This window comes from Cydia fagiglandana, chromosome 16, assembly GCF_963556715.1.
Source record: "Cydia fagiglandana chromosome 16, ilCydFagi1.1, whole genome shotgun sequence".
NCBI classification, from domain to species: domain Eukaryota; kingdom Metazoa; phylum Arthropoda; class Insecta; order Lepidoptera; family Tortricidae; genus Cydia; species Cydia fagiglandana.
The window spans coordinates 9,841,742-9,863,999 of record NC_085947.1 but is presented as its reverse complement, the minus strand read 5'-3'; the positions used below and the strand labels follow the sequence as shown (position 1 = coordinate 9,863,999).

The 22,258-nt window shown below is 37.2% G+C and overlaps 2 protein-coding genes across 5 annotated transcripts in view; one reads left to right on the top strand and one right to left on the bottom strand.

The window, feature by feature from the left end:
* The window catches only part of LOC134671946 (microtubule-associated protein RP/EB family member 1), a 186,975-nt gene that overhangs the window by 129,856 nt on the left and 34,861 nt on the right, over window positions 1-22,258 (bottom strand). The window contains exons 1-5 of one of the 4 annotated variants that reach the window (XR_010099287.1): window positions 5,301-5,433; window positions 4,677-4,965; window positions 2,951-3,191; window positions 1,738-1,841; window positions 730-885 (exon numbers count right to left, since the gene is read on the bottom strand). Coding sequence is in view for 3 of the 4 variants with exons in the window: in XM_063529824.1 (XP_063385894.1) it covers window positions 730-885; window positions 1,738-1,841; window positions 2,951-3,191; window positions 4,677-4,943 (768 nt within the window). In the remaining variant the exon portion in view is untranslated. Of the gene's footprint in view, window positions 1-729; window positions 886-1,737; window positions 1,842-2,546; window positions 2,770-2,950; window positions 3,192-4,676; window positions 4,966-5,111; window positions 5,218-5,300; window positions 5,434-22,258 lie in introns of those variants that run through there. The other 3 variants (XM_063529824.1, XM_063529826.1, XM_063529825.1) reach the window with 3 other exon arrangements.
* On the top strand, window positions 6,901-21,412 carry LOC134671938 (probable peptidoglycan muropeptide transporter SLC46). The gene is made up of 7 exons (XM_063529810.1): window positions 6,901-7,126; window positions 7,220-7,480; window positions 15,613-15,787; window positions 18,647-18,824; window positions 19,074-19,449; window positions 19,761-20,001; window positions 20,851-21,412. The coding sequence occupies exons 1-7, from the start codon at window positions 6,982-6,984 to the stop codon at window positions 20,909-20,911; spliced, it is 1,437 nt and encodes a 478-aa protein (XP_063385880.1). The 5' UTR covers window positions 6,901-6,981; the 3' UTR covers window positions 20,912-21,412.

The following is a 22,258-nucleotide window of genomic DNA, read 5'->3' as shown; positions in this document are numbered from 1 at the left end:
AAGCTTTTGTAAATCATGTTTATCCCAACTTCAATTATCTAGGTCGTAGGTAATTGAACATAAAATATATAATATGAAACAAGGATAATTTTCGAGTGAATTATTTGAATAATAACAGGACATCCTCAAAGAGTGTTTGTTTACAATAAATATTTAAAGTCAACAATAAGTACTCAGATATTTAATTTAGAAGACTGTGATTCCGCGATAATGAGCTCATCGAATGTATAACTTTCTGCCATTAACAGTTACACTGCTTCAAAAAGGGGACAGGAATATTTTTAATCATAACATCAACAATGACAGCCGCAGTCACCAGCGTCTGCCTGCTAGGGCGACCGCTTCATATTCGACACAGGCTTAGCTTGGATAATATTGCTCTTAACTTTCTTTGGATATACGTGAAGCTATTTGTTAAAATTATACTGTCTCATTCGTAACCTGCTTCTTACATAAGTAAAACTAACAAGTGTAAATCGGCCTTATTTGCTACCATCGTCAGGCGTGGCTAACTCCGCGATTTCGTCGCTTTGCTACAGGCAGCTAAAAGTACATCCGTTCCACACCAATTTTGGTGGCTAGCCTTAAGCCGCGCGTGGCGCTATCGCCACCTAGCGGACATATCTGTCCTGATCGTAACAGACGCGTTTTGTTAGAGAGTGAGTCTTCTGTACCTAGTACTATTATTTATTCTGTACCATCGTTATATTTGCAAAAGTGATCACTTACCTCAGTCGCATATAATATGTCGAGGATTTTTTGAACAATTGGGCCAGTTTGCTGTTCTTCCATTTCTTGACAGATCACCTCTATGTCCCTGAGTTTCCCGAAGTAGAAATCTCTTTCCTTCTCAAGGCCATCTACTGTGGCTTTTAGTTCGTTTACCTGCACAACAGTTACATAATTATAAATAACAATTAACATAATTTACAAACTAACTGTTACTCTAACATGTTGTTTTCCATTAATAATATACTTTGATATGGTGGAAGTTCTCCTATTGTATTGTCCTGCTACCGGACAAAGGCCTCTCCTCTTTTTTCCTTAATAGCTTCAAGATAATATTCACATGCTTAACCAGCAAATAATATTTCTGCAGAATATATTTCCAATAACACCTTGTTATACCATATTTTATGTGACTAAAGAATTAAAGAAAGAATTTTCATTTTAATTTTTCCAATAGATATTTAAAATTATCGACGAACGTGTAAAAACAATGTTACGACGACATAGGGACCTATTAGGAATCTTGAAATTTATAATAATAAAAACTATTTCATAAATATTGTGACCTGCTCAATTTTGCTCATGTGACGAAACTTGCCGTGGTCGATCGTCGGTCGTATCGTAGTGAATCATAAGTTGAATTTTGCACCCCTGGGCCAGACATATTCCGAGGCCTTACTCTTCGAAAATAGCGTTGTTAGACTTGTTAGGTACATGTCAAATTAAAATAACGGTAAGACCGCCTGTTGTTTACCTCTGCTTGTATTTCTATTTCTTTTATTGAGGTGTGCAATAAAGAGTATTCAGTGGCGGATTTGCAGTCTTTGCCGCCCTAGGCCGTATAGCCGCCCCTTTCGCAGCACCCATCATATTGACTACATTTTAAGTTATTTCTTGTTATCATCAGCGAACTTTTTGTCACAATTTGCCGCCCTAGGTCCGGGCCTACTGGGTATTCAATCCGCCACTGAGAGTATTGTATTGTAAAATAGGTGAGAATAATAATACCTGAAGGTTCAGTTCATCCAGAGCTTTAGAGTCGCCTTTCGCACTTTGATTTAACCTAGAGAGGTTCACGGGGGGCGACCGCACCGCGGTGTTGGCCTTGCCGACTGTGAAACAAAAAAAAATCATTAGATTGATGGCTAATTATTTGTTATTAACTTCTGTATGTATCCAAAAAATCAATCAACTTTATCTGGGTGTTTCGTCATCATGTTTAAATGGTAAATGGGTTTAACATTTTGATAGAATACAAAGATTGGATCATAATTTTATGATAGCCATAAACATAAGAAAAGGGTGATTAACAAAAACTGATTTGGCATATGTTTATGCTGTGTATTTACTTACTACTGATCATAAATTTTTTGTTATTAATGCAAAGTTTAAATATAAATTGTATATATGTACATGATATTTCAAATAATATATCATTTGCATGTAATTAATCATATATACAATAAAAATACTGAATATATTAGTCAGAATGAAATACATTACCTCCGTGCATATTTACACAGTTGTAATAAATTAAATAATTATGTGAGGATCATGCAATTTTGAAAAATGTGATATTAATAATAGAGAACAGAATTAAGGATAAGTATACTAAATACCCATTAAATATATTATTTTTCGTTTCAAGTATAAGTAAAATGATAATAAAATAATATATTTTTGACAATTATATAAATGCAATGGTTCATATACGTAAATAGACTAATATTTTAACAATCGAGATTGATCATTTGTTTTATGAATGTCATTGACGAGTGAAGCAAAACTAAAGCGTAATAAAGAAAACAAAATAGTACTGGTTTGGGGTCTGGCCGGCACCCTGGCGACGGGCGCCACGGGCTTCTTGGGGCCCCCGCGCGGCGCCGAGGCGCCCCCGTGCCCCATCGGGAGTCCCTCCCGGGCGGCCAGCGCGTCATAATCCGTGCCTCCGTAGTTGGCATCAAAGAATTTCTTGAACCATTGCAAAAACTCAAAGTTATCCTGGAAACGACCCTTCACCAGTTTGTCAATGGGTACTATCTACAAAAGAAAAAAAGAGGAAAGTAAAATAAAATGACGACGCAAACTACAGTGGTGGCCGAGGCCGGGATGAGGCGCTCAGGACACACTCAGAAAGTTAATCGTGTTACTGATAACGGACAACGTTTCTGAGTATGCATGAGTGGTCAGTGGTGGATAGTGCATGAGTCGTGGGACGTACTGCCGGAGGGCGGCGCGGCGCGGCGAACGCGCTGAGCGGGCGCGGGCGCAGGCGCGAGCGCGCCGGCGCACAGGGGCACGCCCGACTCGCACGCGCCCGACCCGATCATAATGCCGCCTCGCGCTTCGAATGCGTCATACTCGCGTCCGTCATAGTTTGCATCAAAAAACTTTTTAAACCACTGCAAGAACTCAAAGTTGTCTTGAAACCTCCCTTTGATCAGCTTGTCCACGGGGATTACCTATAAAATGAGTGGTCTTAAAAACAGTGCTCTCTTATGACCTAGGTTTTGATCCTGTTCTTACTAAACTTTTGAGTGTGAGGAGAGGTTGTGACAGGCCATGAGAAAAAAATTAATTGATATATATACTTACTTAAAATAAATACCTAATCCTTAATTAATTTTGAACAGCATCACAGCATAATTAACATTACTAGAGTTTTACTTAACCCCATGACAAGCACTGATAATCAGCAGCAGCCTTAACCACTGTGAGGCTCGAGACAGTACTTTTGTGCCAAGTAAAAATAATCCACACCACATAAGGCTGGGAGCCTTATATGGTGTAGATTATTTTTACTATGTAGTTGCTGATAATGTAATCACTATGTAGTGCTCATCAAAAAAATAAAAATATTGTCATCAGTTAAAAATCTTCATTACAATGACAGATTTGATTGAATCATAAGACAAATATGTCAATTATCAACAATGATTCACATGTTATTATTTATCGCTTGCATATTTTTGCCCCATCATTTATCAAACATTCATTGAAAAGATGCAAATTGCAATTACAATATACTTAGATAATGTGTTCATTACTGAATTAATCAATAATACAGTCAAACCTGGATATGGAAGAACTGGGTAAACGAGAAACCTCTATTAGCGAGAGTAATTTTAAGGTCCCATCATTTTTGGCCTAGATTACATCTATAAGTGAAAGATACAAACCTCTTTAAGAGAGAGTTGTTTGTCCCGTGCGAACCTCTGTACCAGAGTGTTTCTCCCATTTGCCTCTATAAGGGACAATCCCGCGAGTAATTATTATCCTTTATTTTTGATACTTTCTAATTTTCGTGGAACTAAGGCGCACATGGGGCCTCTGACCATTTTTTTATTGTTTGTAAAAAACGGTTTGTCTCTTAGGTCATTGTTTTTGATCATTTTGAGAAAAACAAATGTGGGTCGTGAACCATTATTTTCTATCAAATTTGCTCAGTACCTACGTATTGATTGTGTAAGTAGAATGGTTGAACACATTCTAGGAATGTCTAAATGAAAAATAAGTGTTGATGGTGAAAATTACAATCACTTTTGAGAGTGGGAAATCACAACAAATTCACAGTAAATTTGGTTTCCATAAATAAATAATATAACCTATACTTAGCTGTATCAAATAAGTAATTTTAGTGATAGAGCATAATCACTGCGACTTATTTTTCAAACCCGCCTAAGCAAGAATTCTCGATCCCTTACCTCTAAGAGTGAGAAACTCGGATTAGAGAAAAACCTCTATGAGCGAGAAAAATATTGTGGCCCCTTGAGCTCTCGCTTATACAGGTTTGACTGTATATTTAAAAACCACTTCTGTAAAATACCTGTCATAAAAGAGAAAGTAGCCTACTAGTAGGTTGAAAAAATACAGTTAATTGGTAATTATTTTATACTTTATTGTGACGACATAATGTAAAACTTCGGAGAAAGAAAAAGAAAACTTACCTTGTCCACTTGCATTTTTTTGAAGCCTGCTTGTAAAATTTTGAAGTTTTGTATGTACTCATGTTCTAGATTCGTTTTGAATTTAATGCGCTTCATGGGCACGCTGCCGGGGAAGAGCATGTCCATGAATTGGCAGTACGCGGCGCCTGTACACAGCTCCTCGATCTTGGCGAAGCTGGACTGCAGGCAGTCGTTCACCCACGCCAACATGTCATGTCGAGACAGATTCTCCGAAGTCACGTTAGTTGAATATACGTTTACTGCCATCTTTCAGGTCCGGTATTACACCCTGCAACAAAAACACACAAGTTATGTCGGAACATAAATTTACTTAAGAAAAAAAGCCGATCTAAAAATAGGCCGTCTCGTACACTAAACGGTGAAATCGATGTAAAACATGTAGGCTTCAGCACTAAAACATAATAAATTAATAACCTTTTAAAGTAAAATTAGTTAGCAACGATTTTAACACCGATGGTTATAAAAATAACAGTAAAACTTCTAGACCGACGGCGGATGTGGTTATGATGACAGGCATTGAGGACGACTCATCAAAAATCTGTCGATTGACATTTGGTGCGGCTTATGATTTAAGATTTTCTTTTAAGTATACTGTTAACGTACCTTGTTTAAATTCGATCTTGAGGATTTTTTGCTTTAACCAGTTACAAATACATAAGAGTTACGATTGAGCAAAATTGTTAAAATAATAATTTTGTCTAAAACGCTCGCCTATTTTTTTTTATTGAAGCTTTCTATACCATAGCCAAAATGCATAGACAATGAGAGAACTGGAGAGAACTTTTCACGCGTCAGTGAAGTACAAACCAACCAGTTTTATCCGAAAAAAAATTATTCACACTACTGTGCAAGTTCCCTAGACTAGATACATGCGTCGTGTGCAAGTATTTGGAAGAATTATGCCGGCTACAAATCAAACAAATCGTTGTCGATTATCGTAACGATTTGTCATACACACGGTTCGATTTATCTGCACAGTTGGACTCAAGGCCTGTTCACTTCCTAAGAAAGTTATGTCCCCAAATAATTGCGCATGTGTGCGCCTGAAGCTTCTATGTGTGCGTTGGCCTCCGAGAAAAAGTTGCGAGTAATAAAAATAAAAACATTTTTCTACAGCAACATTGCTCCCAACTCTGATTTAAATTATCACGAATTTTATACATAATTAATCATAAAACGGGACTTAAAACGCTTAAAACTTAATTACACGCGATTAAGTTTTATAATGAATATTTGCTTCCAACTGTCTTTATCAATATTCATAAAATATATGGAGGGTAGGTACGTCTACCCACCATAATAAAAAAATATATTTGTCAATGACTCTGTCCAACTGCTGTGGTTAAAGTTCATAACGAAAATTTTATTTATTAAATCTTTAAATAATAAATACAACGTAGCGGTACAACCACTTAAGACTGTAAGTCTGTACCTACATAGATTACAGCAATACACATAGAAAATGTGCTAAATGCGGAGCAACGGCTGTTGAAGCAGCCAGAGTGAAATTTATACAGCTTTAGTGGGTTTAGAAGGAACCGAGTCATAACGCATCTGGAAAGCGTATTAATTAACCGTGAAGAAATGTATGAATGAATACAAGTTAGAAATCTGTGTAAAATGCCGTGTGTAAAGTGTAGTGTATCTGTGTGTAAAGTGTAATAGGTAGGCATGCCTAATGTTATTTGTATGATACTGAAAACTTTGTGAATGCGCTTTATTAATGTCTATTTTTATTAAGTTGTCAGGGTTTAATTTTCAGTGTATATTTCTATATGTAAAACATAATACAATGTTATAAACATAAATATGCCTTTTGTTTAAATCAATAGATAATACCACAATCAAGGGGTAATATTTGCATCTTTCATGTATTTCGTGATACGAAGATAACAAATATGTTTATCAACATAATTACCTACCTATAATACCAATACCCGCCAGGCTAAACCGGTTGTCAACTTTAGTTCCATTGGTACACATCGAGGGCGCCAGTAGTATAAACGTATAAACGGTTGGGGACATTTTTTTGTATGGAGTTACCGTTCTTCTCCTAGTGAGTATTATATTCTTTGGTTGGACTGCACCGGTTTTATCGCAACGATTTATCGTTACGTATGTAGCCGGCATTACACTCTGTGGGAGAGATTTGTTTTGTTTACTGACTGACTTTTCTGTCAATTTGACTTATGAACCAAGGCAAATAATCACTGTGATGATTGATGATACGCCATAAATTAGATAACATTAGTAATTACGTACATTTATTGTTCCTTTAAAAACAATGTCTAATAATAATGAAACAATTAGTGATAATGAGTTGGAGACCAGTGGAACTACAAATACCATTAGTGAGCTACCTGGTAGACCATTTAAGATTACGATGGAAGTGCCTTTATTCTTAACATTAATGGGCATAGCTCTTTCAGGTATTACTGGTTTTATTTACCAAGTCATCACGTAGGAACGAATTAAATTAATTAATGTGCGCTTTATGAATAACATTATTTTTCTTTTTATAGGCACTGCTATTAATAACATTCTATTATATCGTACTTGCGTACATACTCTTAACTATACTAAAGACGAATGCAAAGGATTTCTACTACCAGACAAAACAAATGACACTCGCAAGCTGGAGGAGGAAGTCCAGAAATATGCAACATTTATTTCAATGGTGAGGACAGTCATAGAGGCCCTAGTTCCCGCTGTCCTCTCACTATTTCTAGGTGTATGGTCAGATACTCATGGCCGGAAACCGTTAGTTGTCTGGCCATTGCTTGGTAAGTAATAACCCGTTTCCTCAAATATATCTGCTTTCATATGAAGTTTTATAATATACTGGCAACACTAATATGGTTCAAACTGGAAAGGAAGAATGAAAGTATCTTTGCTGGCTAAGAATGAAAAATAATTGCTAATACAGTCAAGTGTGTCTCCAAGCTTAATCTTATGACTAGAGATGCCACAAATATTCGGCAACTATTCGGTATTCGGCCATTTTGCCGAATATTCGGTATTCGGCCGAATACCGAATATCTGTTGCACCTACCTAAAAAGAAAAATTATACATATTTAATATTTAAAATGTATTCTTGGAAAGTAGTCAAATACGAAGACACGTTTTTGAGCATTTGTTGATTGCAAAATAAGTATTTTGTTTTTATCATGGGTCTGATTTGATTGACTCTAACTACATTTATTAATTCTGTTCAACATAAAAATATATCTTAGCAAACATTGTGCTTTGTTGGTGAACAATTTTCATAATAATTGTGAGTCAAAATGTTCACATGTCATGCCGAATATTCGGTCGCCGAATATTCGGTATTCGGCTGAGAGGGGCCGAATATTCGGTATTCGGTATTTGGCCAAATTCACTATTCGGGGCATCTCTACTTATGACAGTGGCAAACACTACAGATTCATTAAGACCACACACCCATTTTATTATGGCATAATATGCCATACACTAATATGCCAGGCATACTAGTGTATCCAGTTGATACTTGCAACTGGTGATCATCAGGTGACAACCAAAACTCACTAATTCCTAAAAGAATATTAAATAAAAATCAACCTTATTTAGGTAACAATATGGTTCACTATGGCTGTTAACTTGTGATAGTAATTAGTGAGTTTTGGTTGTCACCTGATGATAAGAAGTAATACAAAGCTGAACATAACTATTGGTAGAGCCTGGGAGTAGTGTTGTTGAGTCATTGGGCTTTATAATCTAGTTTTAGCCATGTTAGAGCAATTTGATGTTATGGTGTAGATTGTATGGTGGATATTTAATTTGTTTGGAATCTGGATTTCTGGAAAAATATAGATCCAGATTGTAAACTGTATCTATAAATAAATATATGAGTAAATGTGGGTTAACTAATTTATTCTGGGATTTATAATACTAACAAATTTTAGCCAATTTTGACATGTAGAAAACTGAAGCCCCAGAGATGAATTCAGGTTATACTTGATTTACTATGTTGTACATAATAGGTAATACAATAATGTTAGTACTAAACAAAGTTAGGATGGCACCTATATTTGATCCGGTATTCCTGTGTTGTCCAAATGTAGTTTGTCAGAGTATGTGTGACAATAACACATATTAATATGTTTATGTTATATTAAGACTCAATATTTATTTACTAATACCTAATGTATGGTGGTAATAATTGAAGTGTTCACAAATTAATGGCATAGGATGCATACCAAAACATAGTATGAATGTGAGGAAAACTACCTACAGTCCGTGAGATCTTAGAAGAACCTTCGGGTCTCGGCTATAATCGGACGTAATCGTGTAATATAAAATGACAGTTTCAATTACTTTGGTTGACGAATTAGTGGCAGTCCAACACCCAAAGAGTGCAGTCGTTTTTATTGTCTTGAACTATATAGAGCAGTTAATACCACCATAATATATTCGTTATTATTTCATTAGATATTTTTTAAATTGATTTTTCTCAAAAATGGACGGCAAAGTCGACTTTGCCGTCTAAAAAATCGGTCGCGAAGCGCGTAGTTTATGGTTAGTAAAAAATTAAAAAGTTAAAAACATTGCAGTCTCGATTTTGGGACTGCAATGTTGCATACAAATTCCATTATTTGTCGAGTTCCAAACTTTTTAAAAGTTGAAATGGCCATATCAAATGAAGGCACAGGCCCAATAAACAGCCAAACAGATGATTAGTACCGCGACTATTTAGGTGTCTCAAATAGGTTGGCGTATTTTTGGCAGAAAAATACACTTCTATTTTTTTATTAAAAAAATAAAAAGGCGGCAACGGCTTTTCTCTGTGAAAATATATACGGAAGAACGTTGCTTTTGTAAAATATTTCTATGATATTTATATTTCTTGCACCATTTTTGAGAAAAGCACTATATATGACTCGGCTGGAAGGCTACTTGCTGGCTTCGGATTCAATTAAACGGACTCCCAAGGTCGTCCGTTTAAAACGAATCCTCAGCCTGCAAGTAGCTACTTCCGAGCCTCGACAATAATGTACTATTAATGGAGACACGTTTAAAAGGGTATATCTGTAAATAGTCAATCGCGTGAAATTGTATATAATGTTTATAAATATTTTGTGAAGGAAGCGGCAACTTTTAAGAGCGCTCTTACAAGAAAAGTCGAAATAATGCAAAATTGATGATACTAGTCGACGAAATTCAGGACTTTGTGCTCATTATTAGACACAATGAGTACTTGTTCCAGTAAAAGCATCTTCTTATCTTTTTAAATATCGTTGTAAATATTAGAAAAAGGACTTATTGAATTAGTAATGATTTTTTTTCTGATGGTCGTTTCCGAAAAACCTCGTGAAGCACTGAATGGCAAGCTCTTATTTGGAAATGTTGAGAAGTTTACTCTGCTAAACCTGGCTATTTTGTATTACTAATAACCTGTACTTTAGGCATATCAAACGATATTTGTCCTACATACCTTTGAGAAAGAGAAAATCAAAGTAAAACGAACTCAATTTTCTCTCCGAAACAAGTGTCAATTCCTACGAAAATCTACTTAATATCGAAGTCATTTTCATACTCAAGCAATCTGCAACGTTTGCTTATACTATTGGTATACATTAGTGTTTATAAAATTCTACTATAATTTTTTGGCAATTTTTTGAAAACTACTCTATATTACCGATGACGCGCGCTGCGCCAGCTCAGTGCCGCGGCGAAGCTTGTAGAGGCAGGACGTGTGTCGGTCGGCTCCGCACATTTTCAACGGCGACGACGAGGTTTTTTATCATTGTGTGCGGCGGGCGCCGTGTAAAACGCTATACTGTGTGCGTGAAAACCGCAACGAGAGACTTTGATCCTAGCACTGTTTTTATAGTATTATAATTTATAATGGTACAGTTTAACAAACTACCGGACAGGATTAAAAATATTTGAAACGACCTGACATTCTATATGTATTTATTTGACTCATGATAGTACTCAGGGTCTGATGATGGAGCCGGAAGGTGCTCACCGGTACCAATCAACCATGCAACTAAACCACTTCGTGTTTAGGCTCGTTTGATTCGTCTCAACAAGATCTTTGACACAAGATAGTACTCAGGGTCTGATGATGGAGCCGGAAGGTGGTCACCAGTACCAATCAACCATGCAACTAAACCACTTCGTGTTTAGGCTCGTTTAATTCGTCTCAACAAGATCTTTGACACAAGACAGTGCTCGGGGTCTGATGATGGAGCCGGAAGGTGGTCACCGGTACCAATTAACCATGCAACTAAACCACTTCGTGTTTGGGCTCGTTTGATTCATCTCAACAAGATCTTTAACACAAGATAGTACTCAGGGTCTGATGATGGAACCGGAAGGTGGTCACCGGTACCAATCAACCATGCAACTAAACCACTTCGTGTTTGGGCTCGTTTGATTCGTTTCAACAAGATCTTTGACACAAGATAGTACTCAGGGTCTGATGATGGAGCTCGAAGGTGGCGACGGGTACCTGTCTATCATGTAACTAAACCACTTCATGTTTGGGCTCGTTTGATTCGTCTCAACAAGACCTTGGACACAAGATAGTACTCAGGATCTGATGATGGAGCTGGAAGGTGGCCACGAATGGTGGTACCAGTCTACCATGTAACTGAACCACTTCGTGTTTGGGCTTCGTGTTTGGGCTTCGTGTTTGGGCTTCGTGTTTGGTTCATCATCTAGTGTCTAAGATCTTGTTGAGATGAATCAAACGAGCCTAAACACGAAGTGGTTTAGTTGCATGGTTGATTGGTACCGGTGACCACCTTCCAGCTCCATCATCATTCTGAGTAACACCTAGTGTCAAAGATCTTGTTGAGACTAATCAAACGAGCCTAAACATGAAGTGGTTTAGTTGCATGGTTGATTGGTACCGGTGACCACCTTCCAGCTCCATCATCAGACCCTGAGTACTGTCTTGTGTCAAAGATCTTGTTGAGAGGAATCAAACGAGCCCAAACACGAAGTGGTTTAGTTACATGATAGACTGGTACCCGTGGCCACCTTCCAGCTCCATCATCAGACCCTGTGTATCTTCAGTGTCAAAGATCTTGTTGAGACGAATCAAACGAGCCTAATCATGTTACTACATGGTTGATTGGTATCCGTGACCACCTTGATCATCATCATTATCATCAGATCCTCAGTACCAGTTCGTTTTTAAACCCTCGTTGATACAAACTTTACAACCTATAGGTACCAAATGCAATGACGAAACATGTAAATAAGCGAGTACCTATAATTTCTTTCGAGTAATATACCTTCATAAGTACGAGTATGGTGCTATTCATAAATTACGTCGTTTCAAATGGGAGGAGGGGGGGGGGGTCTGGACATCGGATGATGGTAGCATGACGTAGGAGGAAACAGAGTCATCCGAAGCATGATTTTTGGATGATTAGAGGGATGGGGGGGTCAAAAATAGTCAAAAATAGATGACGTAATTTATGAACAGCCCCTATGTACATTTGCACTGAATTTATTATTTTCGTACCTACCAAATAACAGTTTTAGGACTTTAAAAGTTAAGTACAGTTAGTGTTGTTATGATTGGTTTCAATATGCTTCGCAAAGGATCAAGAATGTTTGATCCATCATTGTAGTGCGAGTGTGGTAGAAGGGATCGGCATACTGAGCTCGCACGGCCTGCCGCAGCGCGTAAAATACCTAAACTCGCTCAACCCCGAAATGTAATAGCACTCTTAAGAAGAGCGATAATTGTAAATCCCACCAAAAACATAAATGTAAAAAAGGAGAGCCAAGTTCAATACAAAAATTATGCTTGGCTGTGGGGCTCGCCGCAAAAAGAATGGAGATCTAAATGACTGCCACTGCCAAGTTCTATGCAAAATCCAAATATGTATTTATAGGAACAAAATAACATTATAAACAAGTATTAAACTCTATTTCTTTGCTTTATTGGATACCTATAACAATTGCTGTTATTTAAAAAAATGTGAGATCTTAAAGTAGGTTAGATTTGACTTGGCCAGTTTTCATTATATCAATCATTTTATATATATTGTAATTCTGATAAAACCTGGCCAAGCCAAATCTAACCTACTCTAAGATCTCACATTTTTTTTAAATAACAGCAATTGTTATAGGTATCCAATAAAGCAAAGAAATAGAGTTTAATACTTGTTTATAATGTTATTTTGTTCCTATAAATACATATTTGGATTTTGCATAGAACTTGGCAGTGGCAGTCATTTAGATCTCCATTCTTTTTGCGGCGAGCCCCACAGCCAAGCATAATTTTTGTATTGAACTTGGCTCTCCTTTTTTACATTTATGTTTTTGGTGGGATATCAATACTTTTTGTAAAGAAAACTAGGCAGGTATTGAGATTTAATGTTTTTTCTTGTGTTTCCGCTGTATGGTTTTTACTTCTGTTCTTTGTATAATTATGTGGTACCGCGCGCCGCCGACGACACACCGTTGGCCGGTTGTTTAGAGCGTATTAAAAGTTTTTTGTATGGGGCACCACTTATTTTTTGACTAAACTTTATTTTAATATAGCAAATATAATAATACATATATTGGGGTAGTTTCAAATATCTGCTTGTAACGGTTCCAACGCTACAATAAAAAAATATTTTTTTGTATGGGGACCCCCCCTATTTTTTAACTTTTTTTTGATTTTTAGGTTTTTTCCTACGCTTACACACAATAACCGAGCTGGATTCCAAATTTCATCCTTCTAGGTCATCTGGAAGTAGGTTAGGTTTAGGTACTTATATCAGTCCCAATAAAAAATGGATTTTTGTATGGGGACCCCCCCTATTTTTAAACTTTATTTTATTTTTAGATTTTTTCCTACGGTTACACACAATAACCGAGCTGGATTCCAAATTTCATCCTTCTAGGTCATCTGGAAGTAGGTTAGGTTTAGGTACTTATATGTCAGTCCCAATAAAAAGTGGTTTTTTTGTATGGGGACCCCCCCTAATTTTTAACTTCATTTTATTTTTAGATTTTTTCCTACGGTTACACACAATAACCAAGCTGGATTCCAAATTTCATCCTTCTAGGTCATCTGGAAGTAGGTTAGGTTTAGGTACTTATATCAGTCCCAATAAAAAATGGATTTTTGTATGGGGACCCCCCCTATTTTTAAACTTTATTTTATTTTTAGATTTTTTCCTACGGTTACACACAATAACCGAGCTGGATTCCAAATTTCATCCTTCTAGGTCATCTGGAAGTAGGTTAGGTTTAGGTACTTATATGTCAGTCCCAATAAAAAGTGGATTTTTTGTATGGGGACCCCCCCTAATTTTTAACTTTATTTTATTTTTAGATTTTTTCCTACGGTTACACACAATAACCAAGCTGGATTCCAAATTTCATCCTTCTAGGTCATCTGGAAGTAGGTTAGGTTTAGGTACTATAAGTCATAAGTCAGTCTTAAAATTTACGACTTTTTGACCTTCATACCTTTATAACCGTTTGAGCTAGCTTCATGAAATTTGGGCTTCTAGATATCCTTATGGATATAATTAAACACACGTAGTTTTATGTGTATACGTCAAAGATGTTTTGAGTTATAGAAGGGTCAAAAGTGGCACCAAGTGGTTCGTGTAATATTACACTCGGCGCTGGCTAGCCAGTTCCTTTGCTTGAACTTGGCTTGACACGCTGCCGCGTGTCTAGATATTTTAATAAACTTCAAGACTTTATTGAGCTATTCTTTCTGTCACTGCTCTCCAGGCCGTTCGATCTTCAGCCATTTGTATAGTTGCCTGGAGTGAAGTCCTGGTAACGTCTTGGACCACATTTGTCCATCTTCTGAGTGCACGCCCTCTACTCATTCGTCCATCGACACTCCCAGTAATAATACGTCTTTTAATGCGTGTGCGTGCCACGTCTGATTGTATGATCGAAGAAAATCCAATATGCGATAGGTATTCTCAGCTCTATATAATTTCTTCCAGAAGCGATACATGGTGAGATGACATTCTGTTTTCAAATTTACCTCCGGTCGAAATTCAAATTCTGATTCCATTTTATTTAAATTATGACAATAAGTCTAATCGCAATATAGTTATCTAGCGAAATTTAATTTAAGAGCCTTTAGATTAGGGTTTATTTTATGTTGATGCTAATTGTCCACTTAACTTTTTACGATAACTTCAAAAAGTTTTATCAGCTATTAAGAAAGCAGAACAGCAGTATCACCTTCGTACGTTACCGCCGATAACCGAAGTCTTTAACTAAATTACGAAGGTTCTTCTAAGATCTCACGCACTGTATTTATCTTTTGCCTTATTATTGAGAATATTTTATATAGTCTTTTTTGTATGCATCATGTGTCACAGTACTTGTGCTAGCTATATGTAACTGATAATGGCCAACTGTTGGCACTTGACAGGGAAACTTTGAGGACAATCAGTCATGACACTTAATAGTATGACATTACAGTTGCAATTTCAATACCTGCTCGCCTGTTCTTGGTTATTATTGTTAGCAGTGATTCATCAAACAATCTACAAGTGGACACCCTTTGCCGGTAATAGGTGGCTCCACATAGATTGAGCCGCCTTGCGAGGTAATTCCCCTCTGCTATGCCTCGGGCGCTGCATGTGGTGTATATGGCATACAGGTATGGTATGGCTTAAATACCTACGAGTACGTCCGGCGCTAACGCTTGCGGGGCCACAATGCCTCAAGCTAGGCACATCCTCTCAGACCGACCTGCTTCGCGCGGCAATATCCTTGCGTTGCGAGGCGGTAAATACCTCGTAAGTACGTTCTGTGTGGTTTCGCGATATGCGTCGTTACTGGGATTGCAACTCTAATTTGATACAATTAAGGTTTACTTTTGTTTGTCGCCGACTAATCTTCTGCTGGGCCAGGCGGTTCAGTAAATTCTTCTCTTAATTTTATCCCAACTAAAATTATTTCTAGGCTTAACGGTGACATCAATGTGTACAGTGGTGTACAGTATGTTGGATGACTATGGCCCGTGGTGGTTCATATTGGTGGTGCTTCCATTTTCCTTCACAGGAGGATTCACTGTGTTGATAACAGGAGCATATTGTTATATCAGTGACATTACTACGACAGACACGAGATCACTTAGGTAAACAAGATTAGTAAAGGCTGTTACGTTCTATCATGATAAAATCCACTGAGGCACACGCCACACACGCCTTTTCTTTCGATTTTCGAAGTACCTACAGGTTGGGATGGATCCCGGAATTCCCGGACAGATATCCGGGATCCATCCCAACCTAGGGGTGACGGTTTCCACAATCCACATGACAAAATTGCCAAATTTATTTGAAATTGGTTTAAAACTAAGGGGTCATCCATTAATTACGTCACACCAATTTCTAGGTTTTTTTACCCCTCCCCCCCCCTTGTCACACTTGGTCACATTTGGCAAACCCCTCCCCCCCCTAGTGTGACATCACATTTTTTCTACGAAATCGCCAAATCGTACTTAGGTACTTAATATTAAGTTAAGTTAAGTTAGTTTGACGATATAAATATTAGTAATTTTATAACCCAAAACTGCTTAGGAAAGAAAATTAAACGATTAAAAACTATTTTCGTTTTAAAAACTTGTTATTTAAATGTACAGCGAACTAAATAATTTAAATAAATTTTCGGTTACTGATGAAGTTAAAGTGACGTCACAAAGTTTGTGTCTCCCCCCTTCCCCATGTCACAATATGTCACATTTTCTTGACCCCCTCCCTACCCTAAACGTGTGACGTAATTAATGGATGACCCCTAAGTAGACAGATTCTTTCGCATTTATAATGTTAGTACATATGGATATATATGTGCGGCGTGGCCGTGTGCCGCAGTGGACTACTGTACATGTAACATTGGTTTTGGGATCATCTGCCAGTAGACTGTATGCTTTATTGTAAAAGCAGTGTATGCAAGTTGTAATTAAATGCAATACCTGTGCACAAATAGCTATGAGAAAGATTAACAATCTTACCATTTTAGGTCTACCACTTATCTCAGGCGGTTGGTAAAGACGTTGCTCGGTGATTTTTTCTAGCAGTTTTTCTAGCAGAAGGTAGTTGAGTTTTGAGATTAAGACTATGCTAGATCATATATTACATTTATACTTAAGATAATACAAATCAGCTTCACGCGGCCAGACCTTCAACGAATAGATGACCGTGATAATTTATTCTTACCAACGGTTTTAGTTTACCTGTAGACCTAAAGGTATAGTTTTTGTGATTTAATAAGTGTGGGTACTCTGATTGTAGATTGTGTGGATACGTACATAACATACCTAATCTCTCTTTATCACTTATCAGCTCTGCTTATTTAAAGTAGGTACATTTATTTTATCGTTGATGAGAGCCTCAGAGTGGTCTAACTATACTCTGTATCTTTAGGTAGGTACCTATTTAAATAAAAGTAAACAAAATCTACCCTCAAATGACTCGTTATTACGCCAGTTGAGGTTAGATGAAAACAATACACGATCAAATACTGTAGGTTAAAGCATGTTAAAGTTTAGAGACTGAGCCAGGCGGTTCTGTAATTGGTCGGTTTACCGGTAAATGTTATACCTAACTACCCGAAAATGTACAAATTGTTTACTTTTATTTAAATACCTAAAGATACAGACTATAGGTATGATTTTTTAACTCAAGCTGGATGTCTTGTCTGAGTCATGCATGAATTGTGAAGAATTTTAAATACTTACATCGTCGTCGAAGGCGGTGGTGGCAGAGTGGATCTGATGTCCGACTTTCAATCCGGAGGTCGCAGGTTCAAATCTTGGCTCGTACCAATGAGTTTTTTCGGGACGTATGTACGGAATATCATTTGATATTATCACTAGGTTTTCGGCGAAGGAAAACGTGAGGAAACCTGCATACATCCACGAAGAAATGCAAAGGTGTATGTGAAGTCCCGCACTGTCCCAAAGTGGGGACTCTACCCCCTTATTCATAAACGTTTACTAACTAAAGTTGACAAGCCGATAATAATCGTTTGTCCCTTACCATCATGGAAACCTTACCACCTCGGAAAGGGAGAAATGATTTTAGCCAAAGCCCTCTCTCGCAAAAGACGAGGCCTGGAGGACGTATGTAGGTTGAATTATATTATTAAATTATAGTCGTTGAAAACGTACCGCACGTTGGAATAGCTTGTTTCTTTCTTGCAGGGCGATTCTCGCTATAGTAGTTGGAACGGTGTATTAATAGCTGTAAGATTAAATAGCCGTTGAACCTCTGTAAGGAGAAAACCCCAGCAAAATATAACAGAAGCTGTGGTACGTCACTAAAGTGAGGGCTTAACCTTGATAATTTTCCTGCTCTGAAATGTTACTCCCCACTTCTTGTGTGAAGGAAAAGGAAGGAAGGTGTGTGGTTATCGGTGAAGTATAACATCGTGAAGAAACCTGCACATAATACCTATGTCCTATACCTATACACACAAAAATGGTACGTCGATCCCAATAATGAATCTAGCGTGAGGACTAATAGTCGACACCTATCATATTTTACCACGATGAGAGGAGGCATGTGCCCAGCAGTGGACGCTTACGATATCGTCAGGTGACAACTAAAACTCACTAATTACTAGGTACCACAAGTTCAGAGCCATATTGAACTGTATGGTTGTATCCAAACAAGGTTGTTTTTAGGGTTCCGTACTCAAAGGGTAAAAACGGGACCCTACAACTAAGACTCCACTGTCCGTCTGTCTGTCTGTCTGTCACCAGGCTACACTCATGAACCGTGAAATTTTCAAAGATGATGTATTTCAATTGCCGCTATAACAACAAATATTAAAAAATACGGATCCCTCGGTGGGCGAGTCCGACTCGCACTTGTCCGGTTTTATTTTTTGCGATTTTGGTTGTCGCCTGACGATATGTCTTTCGCAATTTCGGTAACTAATGTGTGTTAATATTAATGGTGGGTGTCATACTCTCAGACCTTTATTTTCCTTTCAGAATGACAGTGGTCGAGGCGGCGATATCAGCCGGGAGCATCGTAGGTTCTATAATGAGTTCCTATATCCTCGGCTACGTGGGAAATGTGTACTTACTACTTATCGTAACGGCTCTGTATGTAGCCGGGTATGCTTTCACGAATGTTTGCTTAATTGAGTCTTTAACAGGGGCAATACAGGTACTTATTTGGAAATTATTTGTATTTTCTATTAGAATATTGTTTAATTTCTTATTAACGATTGCCATTACAAATTTCTTAATATCAAGACGATGTTCTCGTAAGGATTATTACGAGTATTATCTTTACCTAATTTGCGCCTTGGGTTAGATCCATTGGCAATAAAACATTTTTTTTAAATAATTTAACTATTATATCGATAGATATTCATATTACATTCTTCTATTAAAAATAATGATTTCATTTCAGGGAGGACTATGCTCTGTCCTAGATTTTCTTCTAGTCAAAGAAATGGTGACCGAATGTTTTAAGCGCCGACCGAACCACGGAAGAGCCAAGATATTCCTTCTCACACTAGCAAATACATTTACAATTTTTATACTCTATGGGGCGTCTAGCTTAGATTACCTGTATACAAGAGAGAAGTTACATTGGGCGATGAAGGAATATACTCTATTTAGTGCGGCAAATACTTTAATAGCCTTCTTGGGATCTATTTTGGGAATATACATTTTTCAACGTGCCCTTGGCTTGGGGGATGTGCCGCTGGCAATCGTGTCGTTTATTTCTTCGGTGATAGATTGCTTAATAAAGACGTTTGCAGTAACTACATGGCACATGTATCGTAAGTATTTCAAGTTTAAATTACTAGATTATTTTGTTTTGGGTACATTTCAAACGAAACTTACAGGGCCGCGGTCCGGGTCTATACTCTATAACACCCTAGACTTCATTGGGTTGATGTCAACTTAAATCAGGCCTTTAATTTGTTCAGAAGCGGTATCATGGTCGCCTTTTTATCACCTGTCATGTCATGCGTCACTTTCGCACTTACTTATTTGTTAGAACGTGACAGGCATGGTGACAAATGATAAAAAGCCAACCATCTTAGCCCTACAGTTTGAGTCTGGTTCAATAAAACTTTTATCTTTTCAGTTACATCAGTGTCTTTCGTGAGAGTCATATCGGCTCCGCTGATACGATCTTTCTTGTCAAAAATGGTGCCGCTAGAGGACATAGCGAAGGTGTTCGCGCTTCTCTGCACTATGGAGTCGGTGTGCCCGATCATAGCGCCGTTGATATATAATACACTCTACAATTTAACAATACACGATTTTCCGGGCGCTTTTTATTTATTGAGCGCCGCCATTAATGCAGTGTGCGTTGTTATGCTAGGGTGAGTAGAATTTTATAGTCTGTATCTTTAGATATTTAAAAAAGAGTAAACAAAATCTACCCTCAAGTGGCTTTTTAAGCCAGTTGAGGGTAGATGAAAACATTACATGATCAAATAATGTGGGTTAAAGTTAGGTCGCTCAGTGACAGATCCAGGTTTTGTATTTGGTTGGTTAATCAATAAATGATAACTACCCGAAAATGTACAAATCATTTGTTTACTTTTTCTTAAATACCTAAAAGATACTGAGTTTTTATAATTGATAATTAATTTTTAGAAAAATTAAAAGCTAAATAAATGATAGCCCTTGCAATCATACAGGAAGTTAGTAGACATTATACTGGCTGGACAAGCAAATCCAAATAATAAAGAAGTAAAACTTCTTGTAAAAATGCATTCGAAAAAAAAAGATCTATTATTGTGTAAAGCCTAAGGCATTTCATGCATCGAATTTGATAGCTAAACGATATGGCACTGTAGGGCTCCGTGTACCTATTATGATGTGATAGTCAAAAGTTGAAGTTATAAAATTCAGTTTATACCACAAACCATGACGCATTACCGAGAGCACCATCTGTTTCGGCTGTCAGTCTATTCACGTTTTTGTCTGAGGCTTTATCTATTTCTGCCGTTGTAACAATCAACATTTCCTTGATTCGAAATAAAATGTTCAGTCTAGTGTAGATAGCGCCATTTTACCTAGTTTTAGTCGTATTTTATTTCTATGGCGCCATCTATGTGAAAATGGAAAAGAATAGGTAATCGGTAGCTTAATATAGTTTTTAGTGGTTCTTTTGTTATTCATTCACGACATTTTTTACCAAATTAATAAGTATTGTATTGTTTTAGGTTCGTCATGTATTACGAATCGGATGCAACACCATACCAACCATTACAAGTTTCGCTGTAATTTTGAGCTCCTGCCAGACATCTAGTTCGTTTTTAAAGGAACCCCACGTGCATTATTGTGCCGCGAGCGCGAGCGAACTCTACTGCTCGCAGCTTAACAACTTAAAATATTGCAATGGGTCCATATTGGGTTGCATAGTAATCGATTGTCCTAATGTAATGTTACGCATAAAACTCATTTCGCATAATTGTTATTGTGCTGGAAATATTAACATTTCTGAAAAATTATAACGCAAACCTAACCTACCCTATTCTTTAGGTACAACCTATGCAAAATATTTTAGAAAATACTTTCTGTTTCAGCTGGAGAAAAAATATGCGAAAAGAGTTTTATGCGTAACATTAGCATTTATGACAATCAATTATTATGCGACGAGATATGATCCCTATTGCAATGCCGCGCAAGATTTTTGACCAATCACAGCGTTTAAATAGCGGGAAAGAGTACCTACTGGGTAATATAGGGCGGGGTACCTATATTAAATAATATTTATTTTATGATACGTGAAGGCTCCTCTTCACGTTGGGCCAACGCCAACGCCAACGAGGGACGCATTTATGCGTTAGAGGGAGCAAGTGATATTGCTATCTCATTCTACCGCATGGCTGCGTCCCTCGTTGGCGTTGGCGTTGGACCAACGTGAAGAGGAGCCTTGATACGTGTCACACTGTCAGTCATGGCGACTGTTAGGTATTTGAAGTTACAATTTTTTAGTACAATTTCGTCTATAATAGTCTATATATTATTATATTCTGTCGCTGCAGACTGATGAACAGAGCCGCGGCGTAGCTAGCCTTTTATAAAAATACTAGTATAATATTATATATACAATGTATATACTTAATTACTTATACAATACGTTTTTACATAAGCTAATATATTTTTACACCGGACGTGGGATGACGGTACATTTAACTGTGATAACATTGTGAGACCTATCCCTGCGTTTATTTAATAAGCTGTAAGTATCTTATAATTATCACTCGATTCTAATGAATTTGTAACAATACGTTATAATGAATGTGATATTATCTAATATCGTGAAACTGTCCATTTTCCTGAAGGGTAACGTTGCCCACTGAAAACTCATAAACATATGTACCTACATACATATATACATATAACGAATAAAAAGGACAACTTTATATAAATTTGCGATTTGATTACTATTTATTACTAACCCCCTTATTCATAAACGTTTACTAAAGTTAACAAGCCGATAATAATCGTTTGTCCCTTTCCGACGTATTGGTATGATGGAAAGGTACAAACGATTATTATCGGCTTGTCAAGTTTAGTAAACGTTTATGAATAAGGGGGTAAGGGTTTACGCAGTCTTATCATGTT